Source organism: Dromaius novaehollandiae, chromosome 1 (assembly GCF_036370855.1).
Source record: "Dromaius novaehollandiae isolate bDroNov1 chromosome 1, bDroNov1.hap1, whole genome shotgun sequence".
Lineage (NCBI taxonomy): Eukaryota > Metazoa > Chordata > Aves > Casuariiformes > Dromaiidae > Dromaius > Dromaius novaehollandiae.
Genome location: NC_088098.1, coordinates 53,003,370 through 53,025,392, shown reverse-complemented (window position 1 = coordinate 53,025,392; position 22,023 = coordinate 53,003,370). Strand labels below are relative to the sequence as shown.

General features: G+C 47.4%; 1 protein-coding gene across 1 annotated transcript in view; it reads left to right on the top strand.

Moving 5' to 3' along the window:
- The window catches only part of CACNA1I (calcium voltage-gated channel subunit alpha1 I), a 95,384-nt gene that overhangs the window by 52,992 nt on the left and 20,369 nt on the right, over positions 1–22,023 (top strand). The window contains exons 9-23 of the mRNA XM_026102357.2: positions 6,533–6,684; positions 7,311–7,496; positions 8,178–8,295; positions 8,804–8,959; positions 9,404–9,494; positions 11,494–11,696; positions 12,886–13,302; positions 14,235–14,335; positions 15,397–15,520; positions 16,380–16,448; positions 17,475–17,659; positions 18,040–18,166; positions 19,305–19,430; positions 19,913–20,002; positions 20,908–21,100. Coding sequence (XP_025958142.1) covers positions 6,533–6,684; positions 7,311–7,496; positions 8,178–8,295; positions 8,804–8,959; positions 9,404–9,494; positions 11,494–11,696; positions 12,886–13,302; positions 14,235–14,335; positions 15,397–15,520; positions 16,380–16,448; positions 17,475–17,659; positions 18,040–18,166; positions 19,305–19,430; positions 19,913–20,002; positions 20,908–21,100 — 2,338 coding nt within the window. The remainder of the gene's footprint in view (positions 1–6,532; positions 6,685–7,310; positions 7,497–8,177; positions 8,296–8,803; positions 8,960–9,403; positions 9,495–11,493; positions 11,697–12,885; positions 13,303–14,234; positions 14,336–15,396; positions 15,521–16,379; positions 16,449–17,474; positions 17,660–18,039; positions 18,167–19,304; positions 19,431–19,912; positions 20,003–20,907; positions 21,101–22,023) is intronic.

Here is a 22,023-nt window from a genome sequence, read left to right as displayed (position 1 = left end):
ATCCTACCTGAAAAATGTGGTGTAGCCTGTTTATTTACAATGTGTGTACTGAGTCCTGTTTCTGTGGCACAGGAAGATTTAAACAAAAAGAAATTCAGACCATACTATGAATTCCAAGTCCTTTTCAGTCAGCAGTTAACTCAAAAGCACATAGGCCTATACACTTCCTTTTGCTCTCTTTCGGTTTTTCTCAAGCCATAATATTATTACATTTAAATCTGACGCTTCCTTGCCTCCTTATCCCTTCCTTTCTCTCCTTTTCCTGTTGTTTTTCCTTCCAGAAACACAAACTTTCACAAAATAATAGTCAGCAAAACCCTCCTGCCCAAATAGATCTATGATTTGGATGGTGATGCCATCCTACAACTGAGGTAGCTTCTGTTGCATCAGCTACTTCATCATGTGAAGGAGATGAATCTCTCCCAACTGAGAGCGAACAATTATAGAGACCCCTCAAACTTTTATTCTCTGATGCCTGAGAGCTCCCTAGTCACTCACTGAAGGACATATCTGGCTGGGCACGAGGATGTGCCAAGGTACTGCAGTTAGAGAGCGTGCCAATTCTGGGAGCTGCTCATAGCACATCCTTCAGCTCCGTGCTGCACCATTTGCTTACAGACTATACCCAGATGAGCTGGCCCACAGACCAAAGCGCTCGCCAGCCATCAGGTTGTGTCATGGGAGAGACTGCAGGAGCTAGGCATCAGGTTCAGGCTCAGAAAGATGGGGAGCTTGAAGCTGAAGCCAAAGTGCAAGTCTCACCTTCAAATCCAGAGCCTTGGCAGTTCTGGATTATACCCAATCCATGATAACAGTTCTGAGCTTTGGGTAAAGAACCCAGCACTAGCAAAAAGGAAAATATAAATTAACAAATATCTGTTCATACAGCTAAGGTATAATATTCATGATGTTTTTTCTACCAAGAAACTTAACCTCAGCAACCCAAACCACTTCTCTTGCATCCAGATCACCTTGGAATTTGTCTTTGCTTTGCTCATCTATCAAGTCCCTTACCCTGTCCTGTTTGTGTGGCCAAGACTGCTTCCTTTCTCCTTAAAAATCTCTTGTGAGGGAAATCAACTCATTTGGGGACAAACTGCACTGCTGTGAGTCATCTTTAATCCTTAAGCTTATCAAAAGTTATCGCTTATAAATATATCAAGTTTATTCAAACCTGTCAGTGTGCATTATACCATGTAATGCTCTCCATATTAGGCCTTCAAATACTGCTGTGACATTGCACAAGCCAAAAACCATCATTTCAAGCTATGTCCCGCTTGAAATAGTTTTCCCAGTCCTTTGGATCTCCTTCTACTTAGAAGAGCCTTATTTTTAAAATCCAGTGTAGAAAATCAGGTATTTGATGCTTGTGGCTGTCCATAAGGATCTTCAGTTTTTCTTAACATTCACAGAGGATCTGGTGCTTCTCACTTTTCTCCCTTATTCAGCATAAGAGCATATCTCTGGGCCCAGATGAATGCCCCATGCTGCTTTTCTCATGTATTTCCTGAATAGCCTGTTAGGCTCAAGCTTCTTTGCAAGGCTTCTCTTGCAGGCAATGAGAGAACTGCTCAGTAGCTTGGTTTCCCTTCTCCACTATCCCTTCTTGTACTGGAGCAGTACTGTATGACATCTGTCTTGTGCAGATCAGGAGAAGATCACCTGCTTCCTAACTAGAGAGTCTACTGGACCCCACCAGAACCAGCCCCACAGTATCTTCATATCCTTTTAGCCTGTGTGGTTTCCCTTTATTCCATCATTTATCGGATCCACCAATTCATATTTTACAGTCACTGTACAGATCTTTTTATTATTTGCTGCTTGTCAGAAACATTCAGCAAATGTCCAAGCCAGCTCATCACACTGACGTTTAGTAAATGATGGAACAGTCTCCCCAGGGTGGTGGATTAAACCACATTGCTTAAGTCTTGTATAACTAGAGTATAACCAAAACATCAAAAAAATCCTTTATTGTTTGTGGAGTGGTGAATGGAGTAAGCATGAGCTAGTTGGTATTTTCCATGGCTGATTTCTGTGACTCTTCTGATTATTGTTAAGTGACTTTGAAATGATATATAAAAATGGACAGACTGGAGAGACCTCTTTATGGAATATTTCTTGTGTTCTCAAAGACAGTGATGTGCAGGTACAGTTCAGTAGGACTGGTCTACAGAGATCACATCAATTACTCTTCAGTTTCTAGACATTTGCTTGTTTACTTCTGGTTAGGAGAAACTCCTCCTATACAGGCTTCATGGTGGTCTACCCATTCTTAACCTTTCCTATAGCGCATGTGTTGCTGGTTCCTGTCAGATAATGGGCTAATTAGGTTTTGGGTCTCATCTGACATAAGAACTCCAATGTTAACTAGTAAGAAACTGAAAAGGGGATAAAAGGCTGAGCAGCTGTCCTCTTTTGCCCCAGTTCTAGCTTCCTGATCACTGAGCAGGAGTGCCATATAAAACAGCAGGCCCTAAAATAGACTTGGATCATACATTTCACTCAGTATTTGATCAACACTGGTAGGTAAGAAGCCCTGGGGATCTGAATTAGCTAGTTTCGTGGGTTTAGAAAGAGATCTGTATTCAGAGTAGGTGACTCAATTCAGTTAAAATACTAGCTCAGGGCATGCTTTCCCTGTTGCGAGCCCTCTGTCTTTCAAACCACACTCCTTACCCCAATATTCATCTCCAGCTGTTTTGTTGTTCAAGTTTCTCTCCTAGTCTGATGGGTAAACCAGGCTGTCCTGGCTTGGCAATATGAACAGACTTTTGTTTGGGGGAGACTTCTAGTGTTCCCTGCTTTTGCTTGGACCAAAATAGCCTCGAGTTCAGACATTTCCTTGTGGACATTTCAATTCTACAGTTTCTAGACAAACTGAGGTAGCCTGGGTGGAGGAACCGCTGCTAACCATTTTGACAACCTGTGTCTGGCCACCATCTGTGGGAGCCTGGGCAGCTCTCACAGCTGGGGGGTAACACATACGCTGTTTTGGGGCTCTTATGTGTGCGAATAAAAGGAGAGACCCACTTATTCCCTTTTAGCTTTCCCACGCCATCAAATTTACACTTCCCTAGCCAGAGGGACAGTCCCCCCGTTGGCTGTGTGCCAGCCATTAGCCCTGTCTGCTGTTGCTCGTGGCCATGCTGGCAACATGGAACACGAGGGCATCCCCTCACAGGACACAGCCCTCGCGCCCCCACCCTGCCGACAGCAGACCCGGCTCCCGGCTAATGGTTCTTTTCACTGTGCCCAATTATCTGTATCTCCAGAAATGGCTGCAATGCAGGATCTGCCTGCATTAGTCTGTGAGCGTGTTGCCTTGGGCCTCTCCAGATGGTTCTTCTTTCTTTTTCTTTTCTTTTCTCCGAATTCATTGCTTTTGCTCTTCCTTCCCTACCCTGTTCTCTTCTGCACCATTTCTTTTAAATCTCTCCTCCTCTACTTCTTTTGGGTGTCAGTGAGCTCATTTTACTATTTTCTTCCACGCTGACTTTAATTTATCTTTCCCTGCCTTTATCTCTGTCTGTCTCTTCTTTCTTTCCCTGCCCGGTCCTTCCTGGCCCTCTCTGTAGGAAGGATGCTTTGCTGGGGCTGATTGATGGCCCATTAGAAAAAGATTAACAGATGCAGACTTGACTAGAGAAACAGATGTCAGGGAGGGAAGGAGAGACGAGGGAACAGGTGACCTTTTCCGTAAGTTAGATGCAAGCATGGCTTTTCAAACATCAATTGCTCCCTACGACAGCACAAGAGCGAAAGCATGGACAGCGGAGAGGGTAATCCACCATCATAGCCTGTTGCTTTTTTACATACCTCATTCTCTCTGACACAATCATTTGATTCAGACTGAAATTGGCATCTCTGTTTAGCATATGGGCCTCATGTTCCCAGCCAGTGTCATTACTGCCTGGCTCTCTGTGAAGTGATCTTCATCTCTCCTTTCCTGTGTGCACTCGCTCGTTTTTTCTCTGTCTTCACTCTTATCTCCCCTCCTCTCCCCCCTCACCATTTTCAGGATCATTTTGTTATTTAAATGTAATTACAGATGGAAATTGAGCCTTCTCCCCTTTTTATTTTGATTTTTAAGAAACTGACTATTTCGATAAAAATCTGCAGCAGGGAGTGCAAGAAATTAGCAAAGGACACAGGAAGTCGCAGATGTGAGGAGCAGTTTCCAGTCCATTTGTGCACCTTAGAAGAGATAAGCCAGCTCTAGGCCCCTGGGAGCCCAGGAGCAGGAGTTAAAGAAGTCCCCAGCAGAAGGGTCACACCAGAACTGCATTCGTTCCTCACTTCCCCTTCCACCAGCTGAGTAAGTAACAGACACAGCCAACACAAAGGGACCTTTCCTGCCCTTCAGAAGGACAGCAATTTTGCAGTCCTTAAGGAGAGTCCATGACCTCTCTTCCTAGGACGTACTAGTACTGAGTTCACCGCAAAAAAAAATTGGCTCTGACCTGCAGAGACTCACCTTTCTGTTTCTGCAGTGCCAGAAGTGTCTGTCCTCTTTTGCCCCTAGCAACAGCCTGTTGCAGTTTTCTTGCTCCCACCCATTTTATGTGATGCTTAAAAGAGTAGCCTTTCTAGCTCAGATCCACATGAAAGAAGAGGGGGGCCTTTGGCCTGCTCTTTGGCGTCGATCACTAGACAGTGATAGTGCTCCTACATGCTGCCGTGGAGCCTGGGTCAGAGTCATCCTGAAGGCTGGATGGAAGAAATTGGAGCTGGGGTTCAATGGCACAGTAGGTTAAACCTTGTCTGAGGCGTGGTGTGCCTGCCTCAAGGTAGATATGGAAAATTGGTCCAGAGGAGCCTGGCGGGAGTCCCTTGGAGCTGTGGTGCCTGTCCCTCCAGTTGGGAAGGCTGTACACCTTCGTCCAGGGGAGGCCCGCACTGGCTGCCATTTGGGAATGAGATGGCCAGCAGCATACTGCAGGCACGTGAATCATGCTAGCAGGCTCACACAATCTGAAGGCCATGGGTTGTCCAGCCTGGCCCCAGTGTGTGATCCCTTGTACAAGGAGGAAGTTCTTTCACTTTAGCAACTTTTTATACCTTGTCATTGCTGTGATAGTCTCCGTGGGCTGTGTGTGTCTCTGGGTATTCGTACGCATGGGCATACTTGCATGTGTGTTACCACTTGTGCATCTGACCTCATTAAAGTCCTCAGCCCTTGCCATTTGGCCTGTTACAGTGCTGGTCCCTGGGAGGAGAGGTGCTTTATGCAAAGTAGTCCACCCCAAATCCAGGGGAGGGAACACCTTCATTTCACACACAGGGCAGCAAGAATCCAGCATCCCTCATCAAGGACATTAGTGCAGCCTCCGTCTCCCTCTGAGAGGACGTTTCCTCATTCCTGAGCAAACTGTCTAGACTGTTCCCTATCCCTTTCAGAGAAATTTCCAAGGCTGCACACAGTGAAGAAAAAGTCATTAATTCAAAAAACAAAGGGAGGAGTAATTAATTTGCTCAGGCTTGTTCCACTGATAAAGTCATTAAAACACTTTCTCTCACATGCACAAACGCAATGGTCTCTGCTGAAGGAGGCTGTGTCACAGTGGGTGGAAGATGTGTCTGAGATTCAGCAGAAGAAAATGCCTGGGCAGGGTCAGGTTGCTTTGTGATTCTTTTAGCATCGCAGTCATCTGTGAGGTCTCTGGAGGGTTTCACCCTGTGCATCTGCCTTTCTCCTCTTTCTTTCTTTCTTGTTGTCTGTGTCTCTCTTTTCTTCCCCCGTAGTGCTCTTCCTGTCCCTTTCTGCTGCATGTTAGCAGTGTGCCCCTCCTTGCTGATGTGCTATTCATGCAGACAGATACCCCTTGCGTAATTATTGAGACCACTGTGAGGACAGAGGTATGAGAAGATTGCTGGAGCAAGACCAGGAAACTAATACATACCAAGGATTTGTGGGGGAGAAGCAGGGAAATGAGGAAGGAAGGGAAGGAATAGAAGGAAAATGGGGGCAGAGAAGTGCAGTGAGGTTTAGAGGAAGATGGGGAACTGTTTTCTTGTCACTCAGACATTTTCAAAATTTCAGCAACAAATTGGGCTGAGGTATTTGTGAAAACTTCAAAGGAAAGCCTTGCAGAAAGTGACTGACCACAGATTAGCTGCTTTTGTGGTTTGGGGACTCAGCTGGGGGAGGAAGAGATCTTTCTCCACCCCTTGCTTCAAAAAATACTCAAGTTCTTTGCACAAAGTGAAACAGCCCCTAGCCAGGTGACAAGAGTATAGAGTAGGACGTGGGACATGCTTGGTCACCCTTGGCTGTCTGAATGGCTGTGAGGCTCCTGACCATTTCTAGTAAAACTATACGGTTCAGATTTTGCCAGGAACATAATCTATGATGAAGGTAGTAAATGTGGAATGAAATAACAGTGCAAAGGAGGCTCCATCCAGCTCCACTCTAATATCATCCATGGTCCTTCACAACTCCCTACAGAGCCTGTCCCCAGGGAATAGTGGCAATTTTTTCCCATAGCTTCAGGGCTCTTTCAGGTCTGACTCTCTGAATTTGCCTTCTTTCTAGCCAGAGGAACTGACCAACATCTTGGAGATCAGCAATGTTGTCTTTACGAGCATGTTTGCCCTGGAGATGATCCTGAAACTTGCCGCTTTTGGGCTCTTTGATTACCTCCGCAACCCCTACAACATCTTTGACAGTATCATCGTCATCATCAGGTGACAAAGGCCTTGCGGGTCATCTGAAATACATATAGAAAAGAGCACCACAGAGCTTGGACATTTTCATGTGCTTTTCACAAAGCGGTTTAGCAGCTAAAAAAGAAGGGAAGCTGAGCTGATGCACAGGGAAAAGGACTGGAAGACTGAGATGTCCTTTTCCAACACTCTGGGTGATGCTGGGCAAGCCACATAGTGTTTCTGCCCCTCAGTTCCCTCCTCTGTAGAACAGAGGCAATCACAGCTGCTTTGGAAGTCTGCAGAAAGTATTAACTGTGAATTATTTTGCAAAATTCATAAGTGAATAAAACTACAGTGGTTTAGAGTTTGGTAGAGAAACTTACCTTGCTGGGACTTAATGCTGCAATCATTTTCTCATTCTTGCAACATGTAGTGCCATGTTTATGTTCTGAAGGGAGAAATGCATGCTTCTACACTTAAGTATAAGCCTTCAGGATACACACCCAATGATACCTTGTTCATGAAGATTTCTCTCTCTGACCCTCATAAAACACTGCCAACGCAGTGGTGATAACCTGGATTAGCATTGTTATTCCTCTCTCTCACCCATTCACTTCTCTTTTTCTTTGTTCCTTGCACCTTCTGTGCCTGTCTCGGGGCCATAGCATCTGGGAGATCATTGGCCAGTCGGACGGGGGCCTCTCCGTGTTGAGGACTTTCCGCCTCCTGCGGGTGCTAAAGCTGGTGCGTTTCATGCCTGCGCTGCGGCGCCAGCTCGTGGTGCTGATGAAGACTATGGACAATGTAGCCACCTTCTGCATGCTTCTCATGCTCTTCATCTTTATATTCAGGTGAGGAGGCAGTTGCCTCACAGTAATTTGGAGAGATGCTGCCTGGCTCATATTGACAACTTCAATGTGTGAGTGCATGACTCACCTTGCCCATTGCTCTAGGTTTAGGCAGCACTGAGAGACCTTTATTTGTGCATAAAGGCCGAGGCCACTGCTGCCCTTAATTACTTTCAGAAGCTGAAGATTTGGCCTGAAGGGGGTGGAGAAATACTGCCACCAAACATGCATCTTGAGCATGATGCCCCATTGGTAAACAATACTGGCTACAGGAACAGTTCAGTGTGGATGCTGACTATGACAGAAGGGCAGCAGAAAGCACTCAGGAAAGTCTGTCAGTGCATCGTGTGGATATGCTGTTTGCAGAGGGGGATGAAGAGAAAAGACAGGAACAAACAAGAACGATGGAGAGAGCAGGTTTGAAGGATGGGCTGGAGGGAACAGCTAGAGGGCGAACTCTGAGGCAGTACATACAGGAAGCAAGGTTTATGGTGAGCTGAAGTGGTCCAGTACACAGCTCATCCTTCATGGATAGGTTCCCGTGGTCTGGCTGTGTTTGTTCTGCCCCTCACCCCTGTGGTACTACATTAGCTTGTCGTGGGGAAAAGCGAATCGCTCTAACAAGCTCACTTTGATGGCAAAGATATTTAAATTGGAAATAGTCTCCTCTTCCTGTCCCAACAGCATCCTGGGAATGCACATTTTTGGATGCAAGTTCAGCCTCAGGACGGACACAGGAGATACAGTTCCTGACCGGAAGAATTTTGACTCCCTGCTGTGGGCCATCGTCACCGTATTCCAGGTGAGCCCACTTTCTTTGCTACAGGTGGGCCAGGACAAAATTGAACATGATCAGGAGGTGCTTTTTCTCACTGTGGAGCATTGCACTCACTCCTGATGGTACAAAAGGCTACACAAAAGGTTCCAGCATGTAATGCTGAAGGAGGAAGAACAATTGTGTATTGTAAGCAAGTGACTGATATCTCTCAGACAGAGGAGATCCTTCCTTCCTAAGAGACAGTGGGAAGATGTGCAGTCTGCAAAGGTCACTTCTATTGCAGCAGCTCCTGTGTTTAACACCATCACCCCAGCACTTGCCTGCCCGCATGTACACTCTTGTTTCTTCTTGCTCAGCTAACATTATCAGAGCAGTACAACAGCCTGACAGTGACACTGGGAAGTGACTGGGAGGTTATGGAGAAGCTAAAAGGCCTGATGTGGTCCAGATGTTTATTCTTTTACTGCCATTTTCTGGGAATCCTCTTCATGTCCTTCATTCATGTTTATGTGGCCTCTGTTCCTGGTTGCAGATCCTAACTCAGGAGGACTGGAACGTCGTGCTCTATAATGGCATGGCCTCCACCTCGCCATGGGCATCCCTTTACTTTGTGGCTCTCATGACATTTGGCAATTACGTCCTCTTCAATCTGCTGGTAGCCATCCTGGTGGAGGGGTTCCAGGCTGAGGTGAGTTGTCACAGATGCCTATTCCATGGGGAGGAGGAAGAGGGGTGTTAAGAAAGGGAGAGGTAAGACACTTTGAGGGCAACAGTGCTGGAGAATTTGCAAAGTATCAGTTCTCAGTCATTTCCCTGCTTAAGTTCAGGGTGGGCTTAATCCAAAAAAGTGGACAGTGAAAATCCTTCCAAGGAAAGAAACAAGCCCACTGAGAAGAGTGTTCACAATTTCCACCCTCTGTAGCAGACTATACCCTACCAGAATGTGTCCTCTCCCATTCCAAAAGCAAGAAGACAGTATCTCAGCCCTCCCAGGTCAGACAGGACTCTTCCCAGTGGTCCTTCTGATGTCTGGATGCCAAGGGGAACTTTACAATTGTCCTCAACAATGAAAGAAAAGAACAATTTTTTTTTCTTTTCATGAGTTCCCAGCTTCTAAATTTGTCTGTTCCAGGGTGATGCCAATCGGTCATACTCAGATGAAGATCAGAGTTCATCAAACGTGGAGGAGTTTGATCAGTTCCAAGATGTCCAGGAAGGTTCAGGTACATTAGACCAAACAGCTTCATTTGTTCACTTTCTGCTGCTGTTTTGAAAAACGTGAATGCAGATTCCCCTGAAAATTCACTCCCATCTCCAAGGTGGAATCTACTGGTTTTCATAGCAAAAACATTTTGCAAGTTTTCTTATAATTTGTGCATGTTCGTTTTGAACTTTATGCCAGTTTGTGGTGTCATTTGTGGAAACTCAGAGTTGTGTTGGCATCCTGAGGAAAGTGGTACCTAAGGGAAGCAGTTCTTGAATAACTTAAAGAACAGGAAATAGGAATGAGAAAATGATACTATCTCTGCTCAGCTTCAGAGGCACCATTTAAGGAATGCTGTGTCCAATTCTGGCACCCACATTTGGAAAGGGAATACAGACAAATTAAAAATGACCCAGACCAATCTGGAAATCCTGCCTCATAGTGAGAGACTAATGAACCTCAGAGAAGCTGGAGAAGTGACTTGATCACACACACTGCAAGTGCCGACCATAAGGAGAGATTTCTGATGGTAGATGGTTCTTTAATTGAGCAGAAAAAAAGCATAATGAGATTGTAAAGGTTGGGAGCTGAAGCTAGACAAATTCAAACTGAAAAAAGCCACATATTTTAAAGGAAGGATAATTAACTGTTGGAACAGTCTGCCTACAAACTGCAGGGTAAGTTCTCCACCACTTGAAGTCTTTCTTTGAAGATCTCAAGTCTTTCTACAGGAGGTATTATATCTCAAACAGGACTTGGTGCCACAGAGCAGCAAGAGTGGCCTGCTCCACAAGGGAAGGCGAGATGGGAGCTGAGGGTGACAGCCATGCAGGCAGGGCAGGGACCACACCAACAAGGGTACAGTACCTGCACAAGGTGAGCAGAGCAGATCCGGTGACAGCAGCAGGGTCAGCCAATGGCTCAGTGATTGCCAGGCAAGTCCACAGTGATGAGGCAGGTCCAAGGTCAGGCCAAGAAGTCAAGTCAGCAAGGCAAGGTCAGGATCAGCAAAGTACCAGGCCAGGCACAAGCATACTTAAAGCGTAGCCCAGGAAAGGACCAACAGCATGGGCCTGAGCTTAAAAGCAGCTCCCAAGGCAAGGAGCAGAGGCTCCAGGCTTGGCTTATCATAGCTCTTTCTCACAACTTAGCTCGTCACAGCAGTCTGATACAAGGTTACATGGCTGCACAGTATCAGAGCTGACCCTGAATGCAGGCAGCCATGCCCCTAGGAGAGAGGCTAGGGAATAGGTAACAGAGCTTGTTGGTGCACTCAGGGCCCTGACGCACTGCAGGACTCGCCATGCAGGATATGTAACCTTTAGGATGCAACAGGGCAAACAAAAATGCTTGTTCCAGTTCTGCCAGGCTTTAAAACAGAGTGCCCCATCCTCTCCATCCATATTGACAAATGCTCATGGTCTTCTACAGCACCTAACACACCTCTCAAAGATGTCCTGGGTCTTAAAGGTCAATAATAAGTCATTTTAAGTGCCCCAGTGTAGTAGAACAGACTGGCATGAAGAATATGATCGCAGGAATTTTAAGGTGAGCCTGAAGCATTGATGGCTGCAGTTATCCCCACATCTTTGTCTCTTCCTCAATGTCTCAACCTAACTGCTTTAAATAGCCAGTGACCACCTATCTGACAGTCGGCAGGATTTGTTGAGACCTGAAGAAGCAGGTGTCCGCCCCTTACTCTTGGCACCTGGAGGCATGCTCTCCTACGCTTGCTGCCAGGGTTTGGCCTCTTGCTCTGCCTGTCAGCATGAGTCTGTCTGACTGGCACTCTGCTTGTCCTTCTGGCCGCAAGGGGAGTTGCCATCAGTTTTGGGGTTTGAGGGGAATACCTCAAAATCTTCACAGCTTAGACCACTTTTGCCACAATGTCTTAAATCAGTAGGAATCAATGCTGGATTTTAACGTGGCTCAACAGCCTAGACATTGAAAGAGTTGCTGGATGGTGAGAAAGCAGCCTTCTTTTCTCTTTCTTCCTCTCCCTGCATCTTTCCACCCAGATCCCAAGCTCTGTGCAATTCCTGTGACACCAAATGGACACTTGGACCCATCCTTGCCCTCTTCCAACCCACCAGTGGCTTCTGGGGGGGTCACCAATTCCTCGCGCAACTCCCTGCAGCCAGACCAGATTCATGTTGCTGTTGGCTCTAGGAAGAGTAGTGTGATGTCCCTGGGGAGAATGACCTATGACCAGCGGTCCTTGGTGAGTGAATGAGTGAATGAGCAAGTGGTATCATTCTTTCAAAGCCCAAGGACTCTCTTTTTTTTCTGCCATCATTTGGGGGTTGCAATGGAAAATTGCATTGCTGCTGCAGGCTTCCTAACACAAGTGCATAGCCTGTCCTTAGGAAGCCAGGTCAGTCCAGATTATTGATCTATATTTCCAGATTATCAATCTATATTCTGCTGAGTGTAGAGTTCAGCTCTTTTCTATTTTTCTGGTTGGAGAGGGGGGATAGCAAGCAGACAGAGTCTTCCTCTTAGAGTGAAACATCTGTCCTCTTGTCCTTTGCCTGTTTGCCTAGAGCACAGGACAGAAAACAATGGTGCCCTACTCCCAGGTGATCCTCAGAGTGAGTTGAGAGCACAGAAGAATCTGGATGATGCAAGAATTGCCAAGTCCCATAGCAGATGGGGTTTCTGGAAGCTTTTGTTCAGATGGAGAGAGAAATTTTGACTTGGAGCTCCCCGTAGCACAACCTGTTGCCCCTTAGCCCTTCCTCAGACACTGCAGGCTGTTCAGCCAACACACCTCAGACCCGTCCATCTTGTTATATCAGCCTCTGGGCTCTCCGCCCACTGATAACGCACTGCTTTGTGGGGGGATGTTGGTGCTGAAAGGGGTCATACCCCTGTTTTTTCCTAAATAGCCAGAGCTGACAGCCATGTGCTACATGAGAAGTTGCTGATGTGGTGGGACTAGACTGTAACCAACAAGCCTGTTTTTCTCATTTCTTCCTTTTACAAAAACTATACTCAAAGATGGTGTGTTAGATTATCCAACTCCCTGTACCTTGTGTTATCCTTTACCCAAGGGCAGTGTAAAGTGCTGCCAATCAGATTTTTGGAAAGCTTTATTTCTGCTGTGTGCTCGTGTAAGTGACAACGTCAGGCACCTGGCCTTTGGCTTTATTATTTACTTTCTCTCTAAGTGCCTCACACACAGATGGTGCTGTAAAGTAATCACAGCCAACACTATTACTAACTTGTTATCAATCTGTTATCAGATTTACAGGGGTGACTGCTAAATTTCCACCATACAACTTCCTTGAGGGCCAAAACGGGCAATCTCCTGACTGAGGGGCCCAGGGACAAGTCTGTGATCTGAAATACAACAGTATCCACCCTCTCTGTGGCCGGAGTCACTGAGTTCCTGTCCCGCTCTCTTACAGTCCGGCTCCCGCAGTTCCCACTATGGTGCTTGGGGCCGCAGCGGGGCCTGGGGGAGCCGCCGCTCCAGCTGGAACAGCTTGGCTCGGGGCCACAGCCTGAAACACAAACCTCCCTCTGCTGAGCACGAATCTCTCCTGTCTGGGGAGAGACACAGGGCAGCAGATGGGGAGCGAGACGGGACTAGAAGGGTGTCTCATCACCGCCGAACGCTCTCCCTGGACAACAAAGGCTCCTGCGACCTGGCGGAGTTGGCATCAGTCCTGTCTGGCTACAGAGTGACCCGTAAGCCAGGGGCAGCATCAGGGGCCAGCGAGCATCAGGACTGTAATGGTAAAATGCCCAATATTGCGAAGGAGATCTTCCCAAAGATGAACAACCGCAAAGAGCGGGGAGAGGATGATGAGGAGATAGATTATGTGAGTATTTGGTACAAGGAATCTGAGGTTACACCTCAGTGTTGTGGGAAACCCCAACTCCATCCTTAAGGTTAGGTTTCCCTGCCAAATAGATGGGAGGGCCTGCAAAAGGTGCTTTAAGCACAGTTGGAGGGTGATATTTAGTGCAGGTCAGACCTTTTAGGCCCAAACAATACCAGACCACATTGCTGGGCTCTCTGCAAGGCAGTCATACTTGTGGATGGTGGGAGGAAGACAGGTGTGAGGCATGTGCATGGTTGTTCAGAGGCTGTTGTTCTGAGCAGTGCAGCTGGTGATTTCTACAGGTTAGGAAAGGTCAGGCTTTGTGAGGAGCAAGAGCTTTGCCAAGGGAACATTGGTGGATCAGAGCAGGAAGCACAGGCATAAGAGATGAGGCAAGTAAGTTTTGCTGTGACAGCCTAGGAGACTGCAATGCCAAACTGTGAGCAGATCAAAGGGTGGAAAAAATGGAGGGAGACTCAGTAGAGATTTGAACAGAAATATATCCTGTGAAATGAAATCACCTCAGAGCCCAAGTGCCAACAGAAGGCCATCCTCTCCTGGCCCTGCTGGGCTGGGATCTCTGCCTCTCATTTAGCTGAGGTATCCAGGAAATGCCATACCAGTGTAAGAGAGCCACTTCAACAGCACTGAGAAGAGATCACGGACAACATCCTACATGAGAAAGGCTACCAGCAGTTTCATTTCTATGCAGTTTGGGGATGAAATCAGATGCTGAGAGCTATCAGTGACTTGGTGCCCTTTGAGTCCATTTCCTCATTCATGGGCTAACGAAAGGCAGACCTGTGGAAGTGGTGTGTCTGGGGAACTCCAGGTAGTGGTGTTTTAGGATCAGATGAGAAAGAAAGAGTGCTTTTGTTAGGCAAGTGGGAAGGTAACCAGTGACAGTCACTTCTGCTGCATCCCTCCAGAGCCTGTGTTTTCGTATCCGGAAGATGATGGAAGTCTACAAGCCAGATTGGTGTGAGTTACGAGAGGACTGGTCCATATATCTCTTCTCTCCGCAAAACAGGTTTGTGCTGTTTTTGCTAGCAGAAGGTTGAGAAGATGAGAGAGATTTTATTGCAGCAGCCGCCACATCCTGTAAGCTGGATATTAGGTTGTAACTTAAAGCTTATCAGTTAGAAAGACATTTTGTCTCCTCCATCTCCACTTCTCCAGCCAAACAGCATTTTCTCTTCCTTGGTTCTGAAGACAAAAGGGAAGAGGAGAATCCTAAATGGCTACTGTGATTTTTATCTCCCTTAGGAGCATTCCGTTTTTCTTTTCTGTAATCATAAATATTTAGCAAAGCAAGGTAGGGAATACTGACATTAACTAAAAAAGAAAAAAGGAATGCATTATTAATGACTCCATAACACTGATATTACCTCCCCTGGTACAAGAACATTTCATTTTCCATCCCAGTGCCAGTTTATCAGCAGCCATATTGTATCTTTTAGGGCAAAGTTAGTATTCTTTGTGTCTAGAAAAACATTTTGGGACAAATTCTTCCTGCTAAAGTGGTCTTCCCATAAGAAGAAAATGCCCATGTACCCTAGCTGACAGCATTTGCACAAGTGTACATCACCTCTCAAAAAGAATGGGGTTTCATTATAGCTCATGGAGGAGAGCTCCATATGATACTTGTTTTAATGGGTACAGTGTCTTTCAGGGCAGCCAGAGGTCTATTCCCCATGACAGCCAGACTACCTGCATTTATTTCCTCAGCTTTCAGCACGTGGCTGGTTGCTACAATGAAGCACTGAATGTGAGGCAGCTCTGAGTTTGGGAGGAAGACTTAACCTCTCCTCTACAGGGCAGGAGAGGAGCACAGTGATGTAGTGGGTAGCAGACAATTCTAGTACTGGGGTGATGGATGGAGGTTCAATTCCTTGCCCTGCTACAGACCTGCTGTGTTACCATGGGCTGCTCTGTGATATTGCCAGGACAAGGGACATCAGTATATGTGACAGAAAAGCTGCTATGACTTTAGTCAGAGCTCAGTTTTGGCTAGAATGCTCTATTCTATCTTCATAGCTCCTAATACAACTCTGCCCAAGGCACACGTGCCTGCTTGGATTTCTCTTGCAGGTTTCGCCTCCTCTGCCAAACAATCATTGCTCACAAGCTCTTCGACTATGTTGTGCTGGCCTTCATCTTCCTGAACTGCATCACCATTGCCCTGGAGAGACCACAGATTGAACACAGAAGCACGGTGAGAATTCCCTCCTACCTACTCTTTAGTACGACCTCTGGCAGAGGCTTATAAGTGCTCCTGGCACTGGTACAGCCTCTGGACAAACCTTGGCATTAAACACTAACTCCCACTCATCTATTCAAATGCTCATGTATTAGTAATTCACATCATATGTGCTTCTGCTGCAGGGTCTTATAACAAGGGCAATCCTTCTTCATAGCAGGGTAATCCTAGTTCCCTCTATTAGAAGGTAGGACAGTCCCACAGGCTACCCTCGGTAAGGGATGGCTTGTCAAAGGGACAGGGACAGAGAACTAAAATAAAGTAACTTCTATATGCAGCAAAGCCCCAGTGGGAATGGTATGTCATCATTCATATGTGGTACTTTTGAGGTGAACTTAGTGATGGCTCAGACTGTCATGCCAAAGAGGACGCTGAGATAACAAATGAATTGTTTTTTTCTGCATCTCTGCCTTAGCTGTCCTACAGAATATACTGTGCTTACACACAGCACAGCGATCAGTGCTCAGGAGCACTTTGGGATGGAGTCCCAGGGCAGTGCAGGCGATTGGGACTAAGCAGCACTGATTTGCAGGAAGCATTGCACATCCCATCCACTGTGCTTTTGCAGAGCTGTGTGGGATTCTGTCCGATCTGTGACACAGGGCAGAGTCACGGTGTGAGAGCTGAAAGCTGCCCAGCACTGAGCTTTGCCAGGGAGCAGCACTCTTATTCCCCCGAATTTCAGACCCTTCACAAGAAAGCTAAAGATACCAAGTTCATAAAAGGGGTCTCACAGAATAACAGGAAGAAGTTGAGATACATTTAGGGCCTTTCTCTGTTTTTTTTGTTTGTTTGTTTGTTTGTTTGTTTGTAGGAGAGAATCTTTCTTACTGTGTCCAACTACATTTTCACAGCAATTTTCGTAGCTGAGATGACACTGAAGGTAAGTTACTGGAGATGGACTGCTCAGAGCCCTTGTCCCATGTGACAGGAGCAACATGATTTATGTTTGCTCAGCACCCCTTCAGAATCTCTCCATTTTTTCCATGGACCAGCCCTGCACCCTGCCTTGGTAAGGGCAGATATTGCCTGGGGTTCAATCCCCTCTAGTCTGGCATACAAGGGACATTTATCTTAGGCTTTAAATCCACAGGGATCTTGGTGTCCGGGAGGAATAGCTGGGATCCAGATATGGATTTTGTCATAATGTCAGATGGCCATTCCTTTCCTCCCAGAGCAAGAGTGGAGGCTATAGCAACAACAATATTAATAAAATGCTCTTAGTTGAGATAAGTATTCTTTAGGCATCAAAGTACTTTACAACAGTGGGCAAATCTTGCTACTCCCCTTTTGTGATGAAGAAGGAGTCTCAAAACTGAATAAAGAAAGTTTCAAAACTGGGTACCCTAAGTTAAACACCCTAAAATTCGTATCTAAAAAGGGGCGTGATTTTCAGGGTGTTCAGCTCTAAGACCAGTGCTGTCATTAGCTCTTGCTGGTGTTCAGAACTGCTGAAAATCAAACCACTCATTTAGGAGTGGGAGTATGAATGTTGGTGCCCAATTTTACCTTCCAAAAAAAGGATGATCTCTGGACTAGGAGAGTTACCCCAGGTCTGTGAAATGGCCAGGAACCTTCCCTGCCATGTTCTCTCTGGTGTCCTATTGCTCAGAGGGGCATAGGAGAATGGAAATCCTGCTGAAATGCCACTCCAGAGCATGGCCGTGTTATTTCTACAGTTACGTGCCACTGCTTTCCTCAAAGACATTTTCCTTCACAGCCTTTCAGCAAAAAGAAAGAGGCAATGAGATTTACTGAAGTGTGCAAAATGAGTCCTTACTGCTACCTCAGGAAGCGTTGGGTGGAGTTAATAGCTGTCTTCCATCCTCCCCCTCTGTCTGTGGCTGCCCTCTACAAGGCAACATGGAAAGGAGCCATTTAACCTCCAGTCTTCTCCCCTCTCTTGCAGGTGGTCTCTCTAGGCCTGTATTTTGGGGATCAGGCTTATCTCCGCAGCAGCTGGAACATCCTGGATGGCTTCTTGGTCTTCGTGTCTCTCATTGATATTGTGGTCTCAGTGGCCTCTGCTGGCGGTGCCAAAATCCTGGGGGTGCTGCGGGTCCTCCGGCTGCTGCGCACCTTACGTCCGCTCCGGTCAGAGCCCCACTGTGCACTGCTCAGCCCTTTTGCCTTCCTGCTGTGCCCCCAGAAGGGGTTCCAAAATCAGACCCCACTGTGCTCAGAGCAGTGGGCTGGGGCCCTGCATGCATCTGGCAGCTGTGCCAAGCAAAATGTAGTATTTCACAGGTAGCAAGTGTGCTTGCCACAGAGAGGTTCCCCTTAGCGGTTCGGCTCTGGCCTTGGAGGTATCTTGTTAGACAATGAACCATGGGAATGGAAGAGGCTTTTTGGCCCCTGGAGAGTTCCCCACTGACGGATGATTGCACAGGGAGAGATGGGGCTGAAAATGCGTAGCTCAGGGCAAACATTACTTCCCTGTCCCCCTGTCACCCCACACCTTCCTTCCCTTCCAGAGTTATCAGCCGAGCCCCTGGCCTGAAGCTGGTGGTGGAGACACTCATTTCATCCCTCAAGCCCATAGGAAACATTGTCCTCATCTGCTGCGCTTTCTTCATCATCTTTGGCATCCTGGGTGTGCAGGTAGGATTGTTATTGTTGGGCAAACTGCCTTTTGTGCCCCCCACCCATAGCTTAGGGAATCTGCATCTCCAAACACTGAAACAGGCACAGGGAACTGAGCAGAGCAGGAGGGACAGGCAAGGCAGGAAACCTTCAGCAGCTCCCCCACCTCCCTGAGCTCTTCTGTCGTCCACCATAACGTCCCCACAGCCCTTGGCAACGGCAGCTGGGCGCTCAGCAAGCACAAGTGTGGCTGGATGTGTGAGACGGGAGTTAATGTTCATGGCTAGCAGGAGGGCAGGGTTTGGATCAGCACTATAGGGAGGGGCCAGGACTGGCATAGCACAGGGCTCTGCTGGGCACGTCTATGCAGTGCTGCAAAGGTAAGTAGCTCAGAGCCTGTTTGTGTGATCCCTGCCTGCAGCCCGTTCTGTTTCTCCCCCTCACTCTGAGTCCTAAATCCACCCACAACCTTCTTTTATTTTTTTATTTAATCCTCTTTATTTTCGGCTGTTGCGTTGCAGAGGAGCACAGGCGTGGGTGTTACTTCCATCTCGGAGAATGCACTATACTTAGTCTGTTCTGATGAGTCTGTACAAATGCACAATCCAGTACCTTACACATGGGGAAAGGAGCCTTGGGCAGAAGAACTACATCAGTGCAGTTTTACAAAAAAGTATTTGAGAAGGAGGGGATGTTTTTTCTGGTTCTTTACCCTCAGATGAGATCTTTTTTCCCTTCAGTTCACTTGGTAACTGGGAAGCAGAAGAGGAGACTACGTGGCTCAAGGGACTGAATAGAAGATTTTTTTTTTTCCCTTGAGTCACTGGCTCTAATTGGGCTCCAAAAGGCTGCCCTAATGGCTTCCAGATGGTGAAAACTTACAGGCACTTCTGGCCTGGGGAAATGAAAGAGGCTGAAAAGCCAGATGTGGGTTTAGCAGGTTGGCCCTGGGTCCTTAGCAATGCATGACATAGGAGTCTGTGCCATGTGATGTGCTGGTGGGCCTCGATACCTGTCCTCTTCCACCTGGCTCGCAGCTGGAAGGAGCTCTGCAGCTCACCTGCCATCTCAGGAGCCTTTTGTTGCTCTGTGTACCCTGGGAGAGGGGACAGAGCCAGAGGGGAAATGGGCTAACGGAGTTTCTCCCCTCCTGCAGCTCTTCAAGGGAAAGTTTTACCACTGCCTGGGGGTCGACATCAGGAACATCACCAACAGGTCTGACTGTGTGGCCGCCAACTACAAGTGGGTGCACCACAAGTACAACTTTGACAACCTGGGACAGGTGAGTATGCCCGCAGCCCCCTTTCCTGATGTGAGTCCAGCTCACGGTTGTCTCCTTCCCTATACACCCTTTTGCGGGGCACAGATGCAGTGCCTGAGAAGACTAATCCCCAGGCCAAGGAGGAGGGTTGTCTTGTGTCGGTATCAGTGCAGAGTGTCTGCCACTAGCGGGCTGATATCAGGATGACACTTACAGGTTACAAGGGGGAAGAAAAGGGGTGGCAGCAGAGAGCTTAATTTTCTTTTGCTTCTTGCCATGAAACAGATACTCTTCAAGACCTCTCTCCTGTGGTGGGCCAGGCTGCACTTGGCTTCCTGTCCCTCCCTCGCTCTCCTTTCACAGTGGAAGGAGTGGGTTTTGAGGTGTGCAGAGACACAGGCAGGAGGAGAATTTCAATGCTGTGTGTCAGAATGTAAAACCCTAATTTTTCCCTGACTGGCAGATACACTCACTCTACATATGATATGCTTTGTGTGTTCCAGGCCCTGATGTCCCTCTTTGTTCTGGCCTCCAAGGATGGCTGGGTCAATATTATGTATAATGGACTAGATGCTGTGGCTGTTGACCAGCAGGTACAAAGACTTACTTACAAAAGGTCCTTCTCGACTTTCTTCAGGCCAGTAAGGTGGAACTGTGCTGCAAACTACTGCTTCAGACACCTCTCTCTGGCAAGAGGAGCCCCTTTTAGGGCTCTTCTGAATCCTTCGCTCACCCAGTTGCAGTGGGCCAGGGTTAGGCCATGTCCATGCAGGGAAGTGCAGCTGTGGCTGTCAGGTGGATGACTGTAGTAATTCTCAACCTTTATTCAGTTTGGGTCACACACAGGTCTTATCTCTTTGTAAAGACTTAACAACAGTATCATGTGCCTTTCTGTGTGGGCCGGCTTCCTCCAGGCCCATAGGTGGTTACTCTAATACTCTGTAAGCAAGGACTGTTCAGCTGCTGGCCACTATTCCTGCACTGCTAAGACAAGGACAGCATTGGTGTTGACTGCAATAGTGCTGGTGCAGTGTTATAGGCCTGAACCTTGTGGGTGATGTTACATTTACCTCTGAACCTCCACACAAGGTGCACTACTCTTTCTACTGGCATGTAGGTATGGTCTCTCCTTGCCCTCAAGCTGAAGGTGTTTCTGATGCCTGGATCACCCATCTCACTGCTTATGGGTGTTGTACTGATCTGTGAGTGGGATTGTATCTGAATTGTGGGTGATTTTGCAGAGGCCAACCCTTACCCTTGACCTCCATCCACTCCATCTAGGCAGGCTCTGTTTTTACCTGCTGGTGCCAGAATCCAACCAGCCAATCATAAGCTACTTTGCCCACCTGGCCCTACTCTGCCTGTAGCCACTCCTACCCTCATTTCCATAACCCTGCCCCACCTCCCCAGCAGCCAGTCACCACAGTGGTTTCAGCCCCTTCATTTCTATACCACCAGCCAGCCAACCGCGGCATCTCTGTTCTCCCCCCTCCTCCAGCCGGTGACCAACAACAACCCCTGGATGCTCCTCTACTTCATCTCCTTCCTCCTCATCGTCAGCTTCTTTGTGCTCAACATGTTCGTGGGGGTGGTGGTGGAGAACTTCCATAAGTGCCGGCAACATCAGGAAGCCGAGGAGGCGCGCCGGCGGGAGGAGAAGCGCCTGCGGCGCCTGGAGAAGAAGCGAAGGAGTAAGGCACAGCCTAAGTGTTTGGTCGGTTCGTAGGCCAAGGTTTTCTGAGAAAACCCTTCTCCTCTTCTTTTTCTTTCCTGATGGACCGGTTCCTGAAATTCATTGCTTATGCCCATGCTCTCAGCCTTCCTCCCTGCACCACCGTTGCGTTGCTATGCACTACACTGGGGCGATCTGGGGAAGGGGCGGTTGGCTGAAGAGGTCTGTTGGGAAGCTGGGGCACCAGGGAAGCCTCTTGGGTTTTAACACCCTGCCCCTCAGGAAATAACACATGTCAAAAATACATGAGTGTGTGTACAGGCATGCACCATCAGCACAGAACTTGCACGTATCAGTATTCCTCTAGGGCTTGTACAGTCCTACCTGGGCATCCTGTACCCCAGCTGGTGTTTGGGGGAAGACTTGGACAGTCTGTCCTTTGTGTTTAAACCAAAATTAAAAAGCGGGGGAAGGGGGGAAAAAAAAGACCCCTGTGTTTTGTTTCTAGCTCTTTCTATCAATTTTGCAGTGTCACTCCTTGGTCTCCCAGACCATCTGGAGGGAAGCAAGCCCTTTCCCTGGTGTTTCTGTCCTCTTCTGTATTTTCATAGGAAAAATTGCAAAGGCACACTCACCCCTGGAAATCATCACTACTACCCCAGACTGATGGTTTTCTTCCGTTCACAGCCTGTGGGCATGCTTTCCCTTCCTCTGCTCCAGTTTTTTCCTCTCTCCTGTGACACCCTGGGGTCTCTCCTGGAACCATCTGCTCCCTTTTATCATTTGTGATCTTAATTTGTGAAGGCATGAAATGCTGATTTAGCACCATTCCCACAAACATAGACTAACAGATTTTCTTTCTATCACTCCTTTCTTTCTCTTTTTTTCTACTCATTTTTCTCCCCATTTCTATTTTCCTCTTTTTATGGTATTTTATTTTTT